Below are 17,622 nucleotides of genomic sequence, written 5' to 3' on the forward strand. Positions count from 1 at the left end.
AGCGTCGCCAATGCGTATACACATGAAGACAGAATTATTAAATTCCTCCTGGGCTTTTCTATGATGCTCATCATTGTACTGTACAAATGCTTCAGAATTAATTCAGTCCGTTTCACTCTAACCTAAAGTAAGGAAGTACTATTACTCTCATTCTGCAGGCATGAGACTGAGGCGCAGAGAGTTTTAGTTAAAATATATCCTAATTTTTTATACCTGATTCAAGACACTTAGGATCTGTTCTTCAGGTCCAACTCATGTCTCCCCTGTTTTTAAATCAAACACCTTTCTCCTTTACATTGCCTGGGCCCAGCATGGCAGTCATTTAGAGTACAAGAAAGAGAGACTCCTTATTCTCGGTTCTCATTCCTGTACCCGGCTTCAGTATGGTCTAGAAAAGTGATTGCATGGATATTCTACTCAGTGGCTGCATCTACACGAGATCCTGACTGCGTAATCATTACTGCACAGTCATTTAGTACTTGTGTATACTACGGCTTTTAAGTGACGGTGACTACACAGTACCCTGTTACTACTGCACAGTAGCATCATATCACACTTCCTGCCATGCAACGGTACTGTACAGTAGTAGTGAGCTACTGTGCAGTCAGTGTCTTGTGTAGACGCTGCCAATATCCTGCAGCTTCCTGCCTAGTATGGGTGGAGCCTTTAGGAATATCAGATGCATTGCTTTAGCAAGTTTCTCTGGAGCACAAACAAAGGGCAATTTGCCAAAAAATTATTATTTAGTTAAACTGAAGCAGATTTTTAAGGAAAACAAAAACACTTAAAATATGTGTCACAAAGACCACCCTCCTGACTAATTTCAGTTCCCTGATTCAGACCATGACAACACTAAAAGTGCTCAAAATTATGGCCACAGAACTTTTAATATGGACAAAACAATGTATTCTCATTCTCAAGAGAAGAAAAACACACAAGGAAGTCACCATGAAGCAGATGCACAGCATAGAAAATTTCAACCCAATTTCTTACATTTTGGTAACATGAATAAGCAGCTGAAAACAGGGTTTTAGATTAAAAGCCTTGGGCAACCTTAATAACTAGCATTGCAACTAACTCCACTTATAAAAGGTACTAATAATATGGAGAGATTGAAAAGAAATTGTCATGATATACAGCCTATTTTTTTTTAAATACCAGGATCAAATGAATTGTTGAATATTCTTGCAAGGCGTGTGATGGAGACCAGGTCGCTTTGTATGTTTAAAACCAGAAGGGTTAAAGGTCTAGAAATTAGAACGTAAAGATCAACCCAGAAGTATCAAGGGGATGGAATCGAAACCTACAGATTTTTCTTTATGTGTAATTTCTGAGATGGAGTGATTCCTCATCTCAGCTATGTTACCTTTCCACCTCTCAACCACCTCTCAGTGGTTATTTTGTTGAGAGAGCTGGAAAAAGGCTTTCAAAGCCCTGAGATTCGTAATGAATTTCTGAGGCTCTGTAAACCCAATGCAATAAATGAATATTGCCAAAATTCTCAATGCCATATGGAAGTGAAGAAAGATTGTTCACTAATAGGTGCAATATATTCATAATTGCTTAAAATAATGATGTAGACTGTTTTCATAGAAGGACCAAAAAACCCCCAATGAACAGACTTTAAGTAGTTGTGGACTTTCCCAACAGCATCTAGAAATATTTACGCAATCCTTGGTATTCAGATACAATTCATTATCTTGTCTCCTTCTTTTAGGTTTCATTCAATATTTCCCTTGCTGTATGGTGGACACCACACATTTTCCAGGCCGACAGTGGTGGAATCTGAGGAAAACCTGCTATAGGATTATTGAACATCCTTGGTTTGAATCCTTTATCATCTTCATGATTCTGCTGAGCAGTGGAGCCCTGGTAAATTCAACTTGATCTCATGTCAGATTGAATTATAATATTAGCTTTTTAATACCAAAGCCAGGGATTTTCAAGAAGGCATGTCAAGGGAGGATGAGGACCAACGGACACAAGCTTATAGAGGGTAAATTCAGGCTAGATATAAGGAAGAACTTCTTCTCTGTAAGGGTCGCCAGAATCTGGAACGCACTCCTGGCAAAGGCAGTGCAGTCACCATCCTCAGAGGGGCTCAAGAGGAGGCTGGACAGGAACCTTGTTGAGTTTGTCTGAGCCCAATAACTTCCTGCCTATCGTACGGGACCGGACTCGATGAAGGTCCCTTCTGGTTCTACGATTCTTTGATTTCTAGCTCAAAGGAAGGAAAGTATTCTCAAATTTGTTGAGAGCAGAGGGGAAAAAATGACTTAGTAAAGGCCTAACTGATCATCATCATTACTATCAATTACGTGACAAAATATGTAACTCTAACAAGCTGTCACACCCTCCCTTTAGGTTTTAGATTTTTTTTTTGAGCTTTCTGTCAGATTATTTCATGTGTATAATATCTTTATGTGCATCATTAAACTTCCTCCTTGATATATTTCAGGGGTATGTGTTGTAGCCACATTGGTCTGCAAATTATAGACAAGCAAAACCCATGGATTAGAGGCAATATCTTTTATTAGACCAACTAAATAGTAGCAAAAAAACCTATTTCTTTGCATGCTTTTCGGTCCAAACACCCTCTCCGGGCTGAGGAGAATTCAAAGATTGTAAAAAGTCTCCCAGGTAGAAAACAAACTTTGTTTTGCACAGGGGATGGAGAGGTTGGAAGTTTTTTTCCCCCTGGGGTTTTTTGTGGGGTTTTTTGCTACTATTTAGTTGGTCTAATAAAAGAGATCACCTATAACCTAAGAGTTTTGTTTGTCTATAATTCTTTGACCAACACGGCTACACCATATATCCCTGAAATATGGAAGATATTGTATTTTAGCCATTTGGAAATGTCAACTTAATTTCTAGCGAGGAAAGATGTTTTTCACCTCCCTGACTGACTCCAGGGTCCCTTCAGGCCAGGGTGGGGGTTTAAGCCCCTCCCCCGTCATACTTGGCAGCCTGTCCCTAGCCCAGATGTACTGCTTTTCCAACTCGGAAATCTGCTTCTAAATATCCTGATTGTTCTGCAGTTTTTTGTCTCCTTGGAAGAAATTTGTCACCATGCTCAGGTTTGTGGCTACAACTTCAGTGCCACATGGTTTTGAGAACCTGTATTTGCCCACTACAAACTATGGTACTGAGACTATACCTTTATCTATGAAATGGCCATACCTGATATCCTTGCAGCTGTGATAACTGTAGGATTAACTGCTGCAGATATAGGACTTGAGAAGACATAAGCAGTACCAAGGCTGGCATTTCCACTACCCATCTTTACTATCTTTGCATCTTCTATTCTCTTATCAATCTTACTTCTCTTTGCAACTTCTGTTCTCTTAAATCAATCTTATTTTCTGGGGCAAATAGATTCTAGGCCACGAAATAGAGTTTTAATGAAGAAAGGTGGCTGTACCTATGGAGCAAGGATTAGTTTCATGTATAATCATAGTTTTTGATCCTTCCACCATGCCTAATGTATCATTTTCATTATTATCACCTTCACTGCTCACAGATGTAAAGTTACATTCATGCATAACTATTTGCAGAATCTCATCCCTAATACAAAGATGCATATGTCTTTGATCCCAACATAACATTAAATATTTCAGTGAAATTTGCTCCAGTGGTTTTATATCTAAACTTTTTATTCCAGGTTTTTGAAGATGTTCATCTTTCAGAGCGACCACGTATTAAAATAATGTTGGAATTTCTTGACAAAATGTTTACCTTCATCTTTGTCCTGGAGATGCTTCTGAAATGGGTGGCTTATGGCTTCAAGCAGTACTTCACCAATGCCTGGTGCTGGCTTGATTTTCTCATTGTAGATGTAAGTTTTGCTTTTGAACACAAACAAAATGTTCTCTGTCTTTTAAATGCCAAATTTGAGACATCCTGAAGGGGGATTCATTTTTTATCCAAAAGCAGAAAAATCAAGGCCCCTCTGTAAATCAAGTCCTTTCACAGTGTCATAATTTGGGTACTTTAGGTTATTATTCAGTTTGGTCAAATGTTCATCACAACATTTCTTTAGCTTTATTAATCAAGGGTAAGGGTAGTAATGGAGGTAATTAAATTTGCTATGTTAAATAAATGTATGAAGTTATGACATGACTAGCATCACTGGGTATTTTACTATTAATTTTGGGCGGGCCCAGAATTTACCTGTTATTTTCTACATATAAACTGTATTTCTGCTTTTGACCTACAGACCTCCTGTGCGTTGGTTCACACTTTCACTGGCAGGATTTTTTAACAAAAAAAAGAGAGAAAAAGTGAGAGAGAGAGAGAGAGAGAGAGAGAGAGAGAAAGATGACTGGCTTCTACTAATATTTTGTCTTTTGCTTTGCATCCCTGTTTAGGTCTCTTTAGCAAGCCTTATAGCAAATTTACTTGGCTACTCTGAAGTTGGTCCTATGAAATCTCTTAGGACTCTCCGAGCTTTGAGACCATTGCGAGCACTGTCAAGATTTGAAGGGATGAGGGTAAGAGTAAATGCAATCATCAAAACCTCCTATGTGATCATGTAAAAGGGCAAGGACTCAGACAGAATGGTCAGAGGTTAAGAATCACCCCTTGAAACAACCCATCTTTGCCCATATTTTTGCTCCTTATCTTAGAATATTAGTTATACATCACAGTGTTTGTTTGTTGAGCATTGGCTGCCTGTAACAATGACAGCAAATTTCTGTGCCAATGTGAACATGCTACATAGTAGCTCCATGGCACGCCCTCTGTGGTGCAAATCAGGGGTAAGGGGGGCTGAGAGACTCCCACAGATATGCCAGAAGGAAAGCATGTCCCATCTGCCTCACATTATCATCACATTACTCATTATCAGTAAACTCTGAAATGAGTGCCGCAGATAGGGGGAACGGGACCTGGGGGCGAGGAAGAGCTAGGGTCTTGAAGCCAGATGCTTGCCACTCTTGCTGTGCCAGGATGGCTTCAGGGGGGTCCTTCTACAGGGAGACCAGACAGAGGGGTCCTGCAGATGAGCTTTCTTTGAAATGAAAGGGGCTGATCCCTGACAGTGCACCAAGACCAATGCTTATCATGTTGACAAATATTATCTGGGTTTTTTGTATTGGCCCATTTCCTGTATCTTTGAGTGGTCTCTTGTTGCATGCTTACATTGTAAGTTCTCTGGGGAAGGAACAGTCGTCCACTTCCATACTAGTATCATACCCTTGTCATTACGTAAATGCAATAAATAATAATAATGATACTAGCCTACCAACCAGGGAGTCATGGGTCCTCTAATAACAAATTTTCCATGCTACTTTTACAAAAATGATACTCTGAATTAGTTCTCTTGGAGAAAGGTAGTAATGGCAAGTATAAACAAAGAACAAAACTAGAAATATCATCTTCCGATTATAATTACTTTGTTGATGCTTAATGGTGTCACAAAACATTTGAGGTATTTCACAGGGTAAAGAGATTTATTGTTCCAAAGAGGTTACAGTCTAAGGGCATGTGTAGACTAAGTGGGGGTTTATTTCACCTTAAATTGAAGTGGTAAGCTGCGAGCAGGAGGAGCAGTCCCTGGGCTGCAGGGGATGGGGAGGAGCTGGTGCTTCCCTCCATGGAAGTGGCAGTCTCCGCCCCCCAGCCGGCACCCACCTGCAGGCACCTGACTTGGGCAGTGATGGGGACACGGCAGCTGCAGAGGGAAGTACCGGGCCTCACAACTCATGCAGGCAGGCAGGCTCCAAGGGGAAAAAAAAATCAGGCTTGTTTCTTTTTTTTTTCCTTCAGTGGAGCCTGCCTTTCGGGGCTGCTGCCAGGCTGCCTGCGTGGGCTGCCTGCACGGCCCCTGAGTCGCACGGAGCCCAGTGCTTTGCTTCACAGCTGTGGGGCAGCCTACTAAAACTCCTCACAGGTGTTTTATTTTCCTGCACCCCAGAGTCATTTAAGGCGCATTATGCCACCGAAAGTGCTACAGCAGCTGGAATTAATGTGCAGCACACCGCTGACACGTGCAAACACCAGTGCCATTAAAGCGGTGCAAAAGTATTTAACCCATTTTAAAGTGTTGTGCACACATGCCCCTCGTTTCATCTACACATGGCCTAAGAGAAAACGCTGCATGTGGAAAAGTTTTCTCAGGCCAGCAGTGACTATTGACTTTGGCAGAGAGTATTCACAGGAATCAAATTACTTGCATGTGTAACTGTTTGCAGAAATGACAAGCAATTGCTCAGTTCCACAAAACAGTTCAATGTCGCAAAGCGCTATTCGTTGTGTATGGCCATGTTCTCACATGAGTACCCGTATTTGTTTTCTTTAATGTCCCTTAAGGTGGTTGTGAATGCCCTGGTGGGTGCCATCCCGTCCATCATGAACGTTCTGCTCGTCTGCCTCATTTTCTGGCTTATTTTCAGTATCATGGGTGTGAACCTGTTTGCAGGAAAGTTTCAAAAATGTGTTAACTTGACAGAAGAAGATTCAGAATTAAGTCATCTTATTGAGAATAAAAACCATTGTCAAAGCCTAAATGACACAAAAAAGATATACTGGGTCAATGCTAAGGTCAACTTTGATAATGTTGGTTCTGGTTACCTAGCACTTCTTCAGGTGGTAAGTTCAATTTTCTTTTGCTTGCTGGCATGCTGCAGGGTGTCATAAATGTTCTGCCTACTTCTCACCCACCTCTGTTGGTGGCAGGAAATCATGGCCTTACAGATCACCTTTCTTTCCTCTCCCCATCTCATGCTTACACTCACAATGTGCCAAGTTCCTGCAGAAAAAAAGTAATAGGTGTCCTCTTACCGCCCCTCTCCCCATCTGCAGCATGAGCACCATGTCGATCCTAATGGTTAGCTGCAAATTAGGGCGGTAACCATTTAATCGTGTGCTATTTGGACCTTCGCTTATATGCTGGGAAAGTGACGTATTTATTTTAATTTCATGAGACTGGAAGCAGAATTCTCTCCCCTGAATAAATCTCAGTGCAGAGATTTTTGTTCCAACTCTGATTCTTGGGCTCAGCCCTTGCCCCACCACCTTTTAAAGCTAATTGTTGAGAACGTTTGTTCTGCCACTGAATTGAGGGTCTTTCCTGGACCATAGACACATGAACAAAATCTGTAGCATAACATCACTGAAAGATAACTCCACAATGCCCCAGCCTACCTACTGCACTGAAAGGAGGTGTGGGGGTAGAGGCATAGGTAGATGTGGCCCCAATGCATCCGCTGGGAGTTCCCCTACCAAAGAGAAATGTGGGTAGAAAACATTACGAAGGAAACAGAAGACCAGAACACGACTTTCTAACACGGACAAAGAATGTCAGCAATGGAGAAGCGTCATAAGTGTGCCATTTTGATGCTGCTCTGCAACCTTGGGGGTTATGGGGAACTGACTGATTGGTCTCTGTGGCAGGCCTACAGTTCCTTCATACTCATAAAAACTTAAAGTAGTACTGCATGTTCTCTTGTATCACATAACTCCAAATAAGATAGGCATCTTGTTTTGGAAAGACAGAGACTGAGAGCCTACCCTCCACGTCATTCACAGTTCTAAGGGAAAAATGTGAGCCTTCTGCAAATAAATACAGTTGATGGGATGTAGAATCTTATGCTAAATGTTAAATATGGTTTCTTTAATTTCTTTTAGGCAACATTTAAGGGCTGGATGGACATTATGTATGCAGCCGTTGATTCACGAGAGGTAGGGCTCTACGTTTACAGTGTGCTTTTTTGGCTCTGCCTCTCCAGTTTTTTGCTGTGTTTTGTAATCTTCATACTAACTGTTTGAAATACTGGGTAGCTTGCCCTATACATTGCTTGCCAGTGCTGTCTGCTCAAGATCAAGGTCTCCAATTTCAGGATATAAGAGAATATAAGAAATACACGTGGCTAAGTGAACCTATGGCCTCACTCACAGTAACAGAGAGTGGATGCTAAGGCAAAAAGTATTCATGCAGGGCCTATCTGGACTGATTTGTCCCCTGCCCATCTTCCCACACTGCTTCCAGGTTTCAGAGGCCTTGAAGTCCTGATTTGGCAGTTGCACCCTACTGTCATGTTTAATACCCACTGCTGGACTTATTCTGCCTAAATTTATCCATTGCTTTTTTGATCCTCGTTAAATTGTTAGTCTGCACAATGTCATAATGCAGGGATCAGCAACATACAACCTAAGGGCCAGATCCAGCCTGCAGAGCCACTGGATCCAGCCTGGGGAGCTGGAAGGCTTTGCCTGTGCCTGGTCCTGTGGCACAGCTCCCCACTCTTACCCCTCCTCCCAACTCCCCCTCCCCGCTCACTGCTTCAGCTTCCTACTATGCCCATGCTGCAGGTGTGAGTGGGGGAGGAAGCGGAGAGAAACAGCCACAGCATGGACACAGCTTCCACCTTCTGATGCAAACAATTCACTCATGAATGATATGCAGTATAATGCAGATCAGTTGCAACAGTAAATGCTTTACAGGGAAATAACTTTATGTCCAGCTAAAAGCTTAAATGTTTAAAACTGGGGACAATCAATGATTGAACTAAACAACCATTTACAATAAATTGCCAGACCTGTTTACTGTTTATGTTATTATAGTGCCCAGGGTTCCCAATCCGGATCAGGTCCCCATGGTGTTAGGTGCTGTACAAAAGGAACACACACAGTCCTGGGTCCCAAAAAAAACTTAAAGTCAAAAGGATTACTAACAAGAAAGTAAATAAACTCAGAAATGACATAGAAGAATATACTCACACTGTTTAAAGCTTTCTATTTCCTACCACCAACAGTAATATACAGTAATATATGGTAGGGCTATGTGAAGCTTCAGTTACTGATTCGATTTGGCCCGATTCAGTGGCTGAATCTCCGAATCCTTTCGGTGACTGATTTGGTGGTCAAATCTCTGAATCAGGAGACCCTTTAATTTCTCTGAATTGAATCAGAAACCCCCCTGACACAGAAATTTTTTTTACATACCTCGAGGTACCAGGTGGCTCATGAATGCTGAGATGGTGGGGCAGATGGAGCATCTCGCAGGAGTGCAGGGGGGTCCACAGTGTGCTCAGCAGCAGACCCAGAAGTGACCCAGAACTACTTCCGGTCCACTTCCAGGTCTGCCGCCGAGCACACGGGGCCCCCCTGCACTCCTGTGGGATATTCCATCTGCCCCACCATTGCAGTGATCACGAGTCACGCTTGGTACCTGGAGGTATGTAGAAAAAACATTTAAAGCTGCATCTATGGCCAAATCTCCGATTCTCCAAATCACCATCGAATCTTCAGATTCTGATTTGGCTGAATTAAATCAAGACAGTGATCCAAATCAACTAATTGAATCATTGTCCCCGATCCGGGCTGAATCTGAATTGAATACGGCCCATTTTGCACACCTCTAACATACAGTATATCCCATACCTTTCATTCAGGTGCTGTGCAACCCTTAGTTCTTGGTGGGTTGCCAAATTTAGGATTACCACATGTATTACCTGCTCAGATGCTTGCTGTGACTTTTACTTCAAAGGATTCTGCTTCTCAGATGAGCTGGAGCTCATACCAATGTATCTTGAGCAAGACTAAAGATGTCATCCTCCTGCCCTAGTCAGCCTTGGTGACACCACAGCTGGAGTACTGTATCCAGTTCTGGGTGCTGCACTTCAGGAAGGGTGTGGAGAAGCTTGCAAGAGTCCAAAGGAGAGTCACATGCATGATTAGAGGTCTGGAGAGCAGGTCATACAAGGAGAGGCTAAAAGACTTGGGACTGTCCGGCCTGGAGAAGAGAAGACTCAGAGGGGACTTGGTGGCAGCCTATAAGTATATCAGGGCATACATCAGGGCCTGGGAAAGCATCTGTTCACCAAGGCCCCTCAGGGAAAGACAAGAAAAAATGGGCACAAACTGATTGAAGATCAATTCAGATTGGACGTAAGGAAAAACTTCTTTACAGGTCAAGTGCCAAGGGTCTGGAACAGACTCCCCCCAGAGGTGGTACAGTCACACACCATGGTGATCTTCAAAAAGCATCTTGACGCCCACTTTGCTGGGGTCAGATGACCCCAGCGGTCTTTCCTGCCCAAGTGCAGGGGAGCTGGACCTGATGATCTTGTAAGGTCCCTTCCAGCCCCTAACAACTATGAATCTATGAATCAATAGTCCTGCCAAGATGATTCGAGACCTGATGTATTGAAATAAAAGCCACAGCAAACAGTCAGAGCAGCTCAGCAGTCCAGTGCATCTATTTGCTGCAGCCCTGTATACCTCTGGATTTTTCACAAGCCTTCGTCTTCATAGACAGGTACAGAATCTAATTTTAGGAAGAATTTGGATTCTGTTATAATGGCATTTTCCCCAATGCCATTGATTAAAAGAAAATATCAAGGCTGAGATTCTTAAAAGCAGGAGCTGGATTTTATGTTCCAAAAGAAATTGTCTGATTTGCTAATGCTGAGCACTGAACACTCCCATTGATCTTAGTGGAAGCTGCTAATTGTTCAACACTTCTGAAAACTGTGCCAGTGAGATGACTTCATTGAGACCTGAATCACAATAAAAATTCCTATTGACTTGAGTGGGACTTGGATCAGCCACAGAGCCACAATGGATGTTATTTTTTTAAACAGCTGCTTAAAAGAGAAAATCTTGAGTGCTTTTTAAAAAAAGAAATACATGTGCAAAATAAAAGTAAACTAACTCATCTTTCTATCTTATTTCTTTGTGTACAGTTAGTGGATTGGGAAACTTTGCCCTTCATTTTTTTCATACAAATAACGATAATGCCAAATTATTATAACTTGTTCTGCCCAATGACCAGACTGTACCATAGCATATATGGTAAAGAAAATCAAAATAACAAACAAGAGCAGCAATACTACTCTCAGACATTGGGCTAATACTCTGGGCAATTACGTCTGCAACAGAATATTTAGAGTATTATTTGCAGAACATATTTTCAGTTTCAGGAAAGATAATTGTGGTCTGCAAAAAACATTGTCTCCAGTTACATTATCATCTGCAGTGCCATTGAATTTCCAAGTAGTCATGCTACAAAGTTTGTTCCCTCCTCTTTCTTACTGCTTAAAATGTAGGACTTCTTGTATCCTGCAGACAGATTTCAGCTAGAGAGATTTTTCAGCATTTGCAATGACTTAACAAATTTCTGATCCTTCAAGGAGTTCTGTGTGGGAGGACCCTGCTTCCATACAGAACTCAGGTCAGGATTGGCACCATATTCTTTTCATTTTCCTTTTGTTTTAGGAATCAGAACAGCCAAAAATGGAGTCCAGTCGCTTTATGTACCTCTATTTTGTGATTTTCATCATCTTCGGGTCTTTCTTCACACTGAATCTCTTTGTTGGGGTTATTATTGACAACTTTAATGAGCAAAAGAAAAAGATAAGTATCTTGGATATCTCCAGGTCCTTAATGTCTTGTTTTTATTCATTCTTACAGACAGTGGCAATGTGGAGGGGGTGTATGGGGGTGCACGTGCACCCCCTGACAGACTGTTCTCCCTGCTTAGGTGACAGGAAGGGGGGGAGGCAGGTGGGAGCGCTGGTACCCACCCCACCATGAGCGCTGGCCAGGGAGTGGGAAGCACCGCGACCACTTCCAGGAGCACCGTGGCCGCTTCCCGGTTGGTGTGATCTGCTGTGGGGGACCCCCACCTCTGTCGGCAAGATTAGCTGTGGGGTACCCCCCTCCCAGTTGCTGACTGGTTGCTGGGGGGGCACGTGCCCCCCCCAATAAGGTGGCACCAGTTGCACCCATGCTTACAGAATACATAATGCCAGCTCTATACCGAAGCCCCTAAGATCTATTTGTATTTATTATTATGGCAAAAACAAACTTACCAGAAGCAAAATAAATATAAATATGACAGGGTGTCCATGTGGGCAAAAAAACTCTGTTGGGGTGTAGCATATTTTAGGGAACTATGGCACAAGGCTAAGATGTAGGAGACCGGTCTTCTGTCGCTGTGGAATCTGTCAGTGGAAGTGCTCCAGTGCTGGTTTGGTGAATGTTTGTTTGGGATAGTTTAGGTAGAACTGATCCTCTCTTGAGCAGCCATTGGGTTAGATGAGATATCAAGGACCCTTTGTAACAGAGAACAGGGTGTTCTTTTACTCTCAGGGGCTTGAGCAGCAGCAGCAGCAAGGCAGTCCCCAGCTGCTTGCAGTGCCAATAAGGCAGGGCTGCCTGATTAGGAGCAGGGCCCATCTGTCTTCTATAAGAGCTGGGCTCTGAACTGCAGAGGGAGCAGCAGTATGCTGCTAGCCAGTCAGAGAGCACCACCTGGCTGGAGTTGCTGCTCACAACATCTTGGAGGTAAGGGCTGGGGTTATGGCAAAGGAGGAGGCCCCATGGTCCTGGGTTTGACTGAAAACTGCACCCTGCTGGGGAAGGATGGCCTGGTCAAGCAGGGTAGCTCCCCAGAAATGCCAGGCCAGTTGCCTCCCCAGTGAAAGGTGAGTATGGGGCACCTTCTAACCCTAGCCCTACATCTCTGGTTGGTGAGATCAAGCAGGGGGAGCCCAGGCTCAGTGTGAGCCCTGAGGCAGGGCCCAGGTCGGTGGAGGGACCTGTGGTAGTGCCCAGTCTCACAGTGGAGCCTGAGGCCACATGAGGGAGCTGAGCGTTAGGCTCCAGAGAGGGGGACGGGGCTTGGAGCCCCAGTCCCTGAATGAGGGGCTTGGAGCCTGGTGTGAGGGGTTTGTAGGCCCAGAGTTGGAGCCTGAGGATGGGGATAGCTTGGAGCCTGAGGATTCAGCCAGGTTGGAGCCCTAGGATAGGGCTGGCTTGGATACTGGGGATGGGGCTTGGACCCTGAGGACAAGACTTAGAACCTGGAGATGGGGCTTGTAGGCCTAGAGATGGGGCAGGGAGCCTAGTGTGTGCTAAGGATGGATAGGGGCAAGTGAGGCCATGGGAATATGATGAGGCTGGGTGTTAGGTCAAGAAATATCTGCAAGGCATGAGACATGATAAGGGGATGGCCAGAGTCACGTACAGAGACCCTTGTCTGCCTCCTGCCTAATTAACATCAAGTAATCAGAACATCAAGGTGTGGCAGGTGAGACAGGCCAGTGGTTTGTCCAGAATCAAGTGGGCAGGCCTATATAGAAATTGGCCTCAGGATGCCCACTTGTTACACCCTTCCAGCTGTGTCTTTTTCACAATTCTAAATTAGGTGCTTCCCCATCTCTTTTTCCTTGAACCCCAACCATGTTTTCTCGACTCTAGGGTACTGTAAAGTAGGTATATAACTCAGTGGATCATTGTGCCCAACATCCAATCATTAATGATTGGATGGTGAGATGGAGATGGGCTTTTTCTGTGGCCATAGGAGGCAGGACTAGGAACAAGTAAGTCAAGTTTCAGCAGTGGAAATTTAGGTTGGAGATTAGGAAGAACTTTCTGACTATGACAATGGTCAAGTATTGGAACAGGGTACCTGCAGAGGTTGTATGGAATCTCCATCCCTGGAAATGTTCAAGATCAGGCTGGACAGATACTTGGCTGGGGAGTTTTAGTTAGGGATGATCCAGAGTGTTAAACAAGGGCTGCACAAGATGGAGTCTCTTCCAGCCTTCCAGCTGAGGTCCAAGGGGAGCACTGTGGGAAGCAGTTTGGAGAGTTACTCTGGGCGAGGTACTGCTTTTTCTCTGTCTGAGCTCTTGGCAACCTACTACTCTGAACCAGTGAAATGCTGCTAAGCAGCTGCACAGAAAGCTCTCTGCTTTTTGTTTAATTAGGTGAAAAGTGTCTTAGGAAGAAGTGCAAGTGCAGAAAAATGTTGTTTCCTAGTATTTTAGACTTTTGCACTACAATGACGCTGTTTTAGCATCACCAGTAATGGTAGCATTTCTCCATATACTTAGGTGGGGAGGACATTTTTATGACAGAAGAACAGAAAAAATATTATAATGCCATGAAAAAATTGGGATCCAAGAAACCCCAAAAACCCATCCCAAGGCCACTGGTAAGACCATCTGAGCTCCTCCCAATGAAAGATTTCTAATCAGTCTATATCTGTAATAAGAACTTAATGTGAATTAAAATTAAGGCCAGACAATGCTTATCTAGCATGATTTAGACCTGGGTGATCTTCTCTTGAATTGGATGAGCTCTCACGGTCACTTACATCTCTGTAAATTAAATTAAAAGTAAATGTAACTTTTGTTTGCTACTTGAAAGATTGCAAAATTAAATATTTATGGAGTTTTCTGGGAAAACATTATTGGCTTATATATTTACCTCAGAATCGACTGTCTTTCTGAATGGGAAATGAATGATTTTTTTTATATTCAGACTGTCCATTATATATCTGTCTATAATGGAATTAAATGTTGCAGTGTCAAGATTAAACCTTTCTTCTAGTAAATATGAACAAACATATTCACATCTACTTTTTCTAATTAATTCCTAATATTTTTCTTTCTTTTCTCAGAATAAATATCAAGGGTTCCTCTTTGACATTGTAACAAGTCAACCGTTTGATATTGCCATCATAACTCTTATCTGTCTTAACATGGTCACCATGATGGTGGAAACTGATGATCAAAGTACAACCAAGACGGCTGTTCTTAACAAAATCAATATACTCTTTGTTGCCATCTTTACCGGAGAATGCGTTGTGAAATTGTTGGCTCTGAGACAATACTATTTCATCAATGCCTGGAACATATTTGATTTAATTGTTGTGGTCATATCAATTGTAGGTAGGTAAAAATATACTGACACTCTCTTCACCATGCATAAGATAAAAAAGTTAGGTTGACCACAAACTGATGCCAAAAGAGAACTAGGATTCTGGGAATCAAATGTTTGAAAAACTGGTCAAAATTGTCCAAGACATACAGTGTCTGAGGGGAAAAAATAACCATGAATATATTCAAATAATATGGAACAAGGATTTATATTTTTCCTAACTGTTTTCACTTACCCTGTACTTCTCCATAGTCGTACTTATCTTTTTATGGTTTAAAAAGTTGTACAAATAATTAGATAATAGTAATATTTATATCTAAAGACTCAGATAAGATCATTCTGAGGAAGAAGTGTACTGATTTTATCATTAATCAGGAGATAATTAGGTATTTTAGGGAAGATATAAAACATTTTAAATTTGTTAACCTCTAGCTCTTTTTTTACAGACCTCAAGGATTACCTGATATTTGTTATCTAATCTAATCAATCAAATAGTTTTGACCAATATAGAAAAAAATTGCACAAATTTTAGGGGTTTTTTTTAAAGTGTGTGCCCTATACTTTGACTGTTAAAATTGAGTTGCTTAAAAGAGTCTAACTTAAAATAGAAAATGTAACTATGTCCTATGAGACTACTTGGGAATTTGTCACATCTACTTACTTGACATTTTATTTTAGAAGGCCTTAAATAAAAATAGCCTTTTCTTGTGTAACAAAACCCCTGGCTTCATCATGTATAGGATATTGAATTTTGCACCTCTGGATCCAAGTTAATAAATCTGTATTGTTAGAGCTATTTTGCCTTGTCTATAAGTGAACCCAATATCAGAATAATACACCCCTATTTGTGGTTTCAGGCCCCTAGAGTTGGGACTAAAAGCAGTGCTGTTTAGCATGAATTATGCCTGCATCTCTTATGTTGGCATGTCTTGCTCATATGGTCTTTATATGGTTAGTATCTAATCATTAGAGTGCCTGTAACTGGCATTACCATTTATTTCAGGTATCCTTGGTTTCTCCTTTCTTTTTGCACACCTAGGGCCAAATAAGATGCATGCAGTCCATGTTTTCTGAACATTTACTGATAAGCCATTTAACTTTTTAAAGACGCCTATTTTATTGCATCACTGCTAAGTCGTGGGCCTCTTCAGTTCAGAGACGTATCCGTTTTGCTGGTATTATTTCTTTCCATTGCTCAGTGAGAAAACTTGAGACATTCTAACTGGTTACTCATTTCTCTTTTTTAGCCACTCTGCTTTCTGACCTTGCTAAGCAATTCGAAAGTTACTTGTCACCTACGCTCTTCAGAGTCATTCGCTTGGCTCGGATCGGACGAATACTAAGACTCATCCGAGCTGCCAAAGGAATTAGAACTCTCCTTTTTGCCTTAATGATGTCACTTCCTGCTCTGTTCAACATTGGTCTCTTACTTTTTTTGGTCATGTTCATTTATGCCATTTTTGGCATGACTAACTTTGCCTATGTTAAGAGGGAGGCTGGAATTGATGAGATGTTCAACTTCCAAACCTTTGCTAACAGCATGCTTTGTCTCTTCCAAATCACAACATCAGCTGGCTGGGATGGGCTTCTCAGTCCTATTTTAAATACTGGACCACCAAATTGTAACCCAAAAATACAAGGCAAACTGGGAGAATGTGGAAAACCTGCTATAGGTATAATATATTTTGTAAGTTATCTCATTATATCATTTCTCATTGTGGTAAACATGTATATAGCTGTTATTTTAGAGAACTTCAATGCTGCCACTGAGGAAAGTACAAATCCTTTAGGTGAAGATGACTTTGATATGTTTTATGAAATTTGGGAGAAGTTTGATCCTGGAGCAACACAGTTTATTCCTTATGCCTCACTTTCAGACTTTGCAAATATTTTGGCAGAACCTTTACGCATACCAAAACCAAATCATCTTGAGCTCATAGCAATGGACCTTCCCATGGTCAGTGGAGATAGGATCCACTGCTTGGATATCTTGTTTGCTTTTACCAAACGAGTGTTAGGAGACTCTGGGGAGATGGATGCCCTTAAAGTACAGATGGAGGAAAAGTTTATGGCTGCCAACCCATCCAAGCTGTCATATGAGCCAATTACAAGTACGCTCAGACGCAAACAAGAGGAGATATCTGCTATTATTATCCAGAGGGCTTACAGGAGTCACTTGCTTCAACGTTCCTTGAAGCAGGCCTCTTTTTTATATCGTCGTAGAACCAGTGATGGTGACATCCTTGAAGAAGATGCTCCAGAGAAGGAAGGTCTCATTGCACTTATGATGAATGAAAATTATGATAGGATTGTAGACAAGTCTGCAAGTGTGTCCACAACCTCTTTCCCTCCGTCCTATGACAGTGTTACTGGAGCCAATAATGACAATCTCAAGGTACAGATGACAGATTCTTTCAAAAGTGATGACCCTGTAGATTGTGAACTGTCTGTGGACAGAGAAGAGGGATCCATTGTTTAATTTTTGTTAAGAATGCTTTAAAATATTGCGTACAGAATGTAATGCTGTAAATATAGAGCAATTTAAGCAGCTTCCTATTAAACATCAGTTGCAAACGAAATAATGGTGGTTTGCCATTAACTATAACATTTGACCCTGATATTCATCTTTGCTCAGTGTTTGCACATGTGCAGAATAAATCTGCTCAGGGTCACAGCAGTTATATCATTGTGAGGCTCAGACTATGGCAGAATCCTTGGTTTCTGGCTACCGTGATCCAGAAAGAACAATGATGAGTCAGTACTCTACTTCATGTCTGGTGACAGGACGTCCACTTAATTAGGCTGGTCTGCTTTATTCAGGAGCCAGTTCGAGGAGTAGAAGATAATCTCAGACTGTCTGGAACAAAGTATCTGTGTGGGGATGGGAATGGGCTGACTGGGAAAAGAGTATAAGGATTTGGGGACTTTTTGAAGGAAGGAAGGGGCTAATAT

General features: G+C 42.0%; 1 protein-coding gene across 1 annotated transcript in view; it reads left to right on the forward strand.

Moving 5' to 3' along the window:
- LOC109291079 (sodium channel protein type 5 subunit alpha-like) overlaps positions 1-17,149 on the forward strand; it is an 87,704-nt gene extending 70,555 nt beyond the window's left edge. Inside the window, exons 18-26 of the mRNA XM_019507939.1 lie at positions 1,718-1,872; positions 3,662-3,835; positions 4,368-4,490; positions 6,310-6,588; positions 7,627-7,680; positions 11,218-11,359; positions 13,842-13,942; positions 14,411-14,681; positions 15,918-17,149. Of these exons, the coding sequence (XP_019363484.1) occupies positions 1,718-1,872; positions 3,662-3,835; positions 4,368-4,490; positions 6,310-6,588; positions 7,627-7,680; positions 11,218-11,359; positions 13,842-13,942; positions 14,411-14,681; positions 15,918-17,149 (2,531 nt within the window). The remainder of the gene's footprint in view (positions 1-1,717; positions 1,873-3,661; positions 3,836-4,367; positions 4,491-6,309; positions 6,589-7,626; positions 7,681-11,217; positions 11,360-13,841; positions 13,943-14,410; positions 14,682-15,917) is intronic.
- The last annotated feature ends 473 nt before the right edge of the window (positions 17,150-17,622 follow it).

This window comes from Gavialis gangeticus, unplaced genomic scaffold (assembly GCF_001723915.1).
Source record: "Gavialis gangeticus isolate Ggan-Ray unplaced genomic scaffold, GavGan_comp1, whole genome shotgun sequence".
Classification (NCBI taxonomy): domain Eukaryota; kingdom Metazoa; phylum Chordata; order Crocodylia; family Gavialidae; genus Gavialis; species Gavialis gangeticus.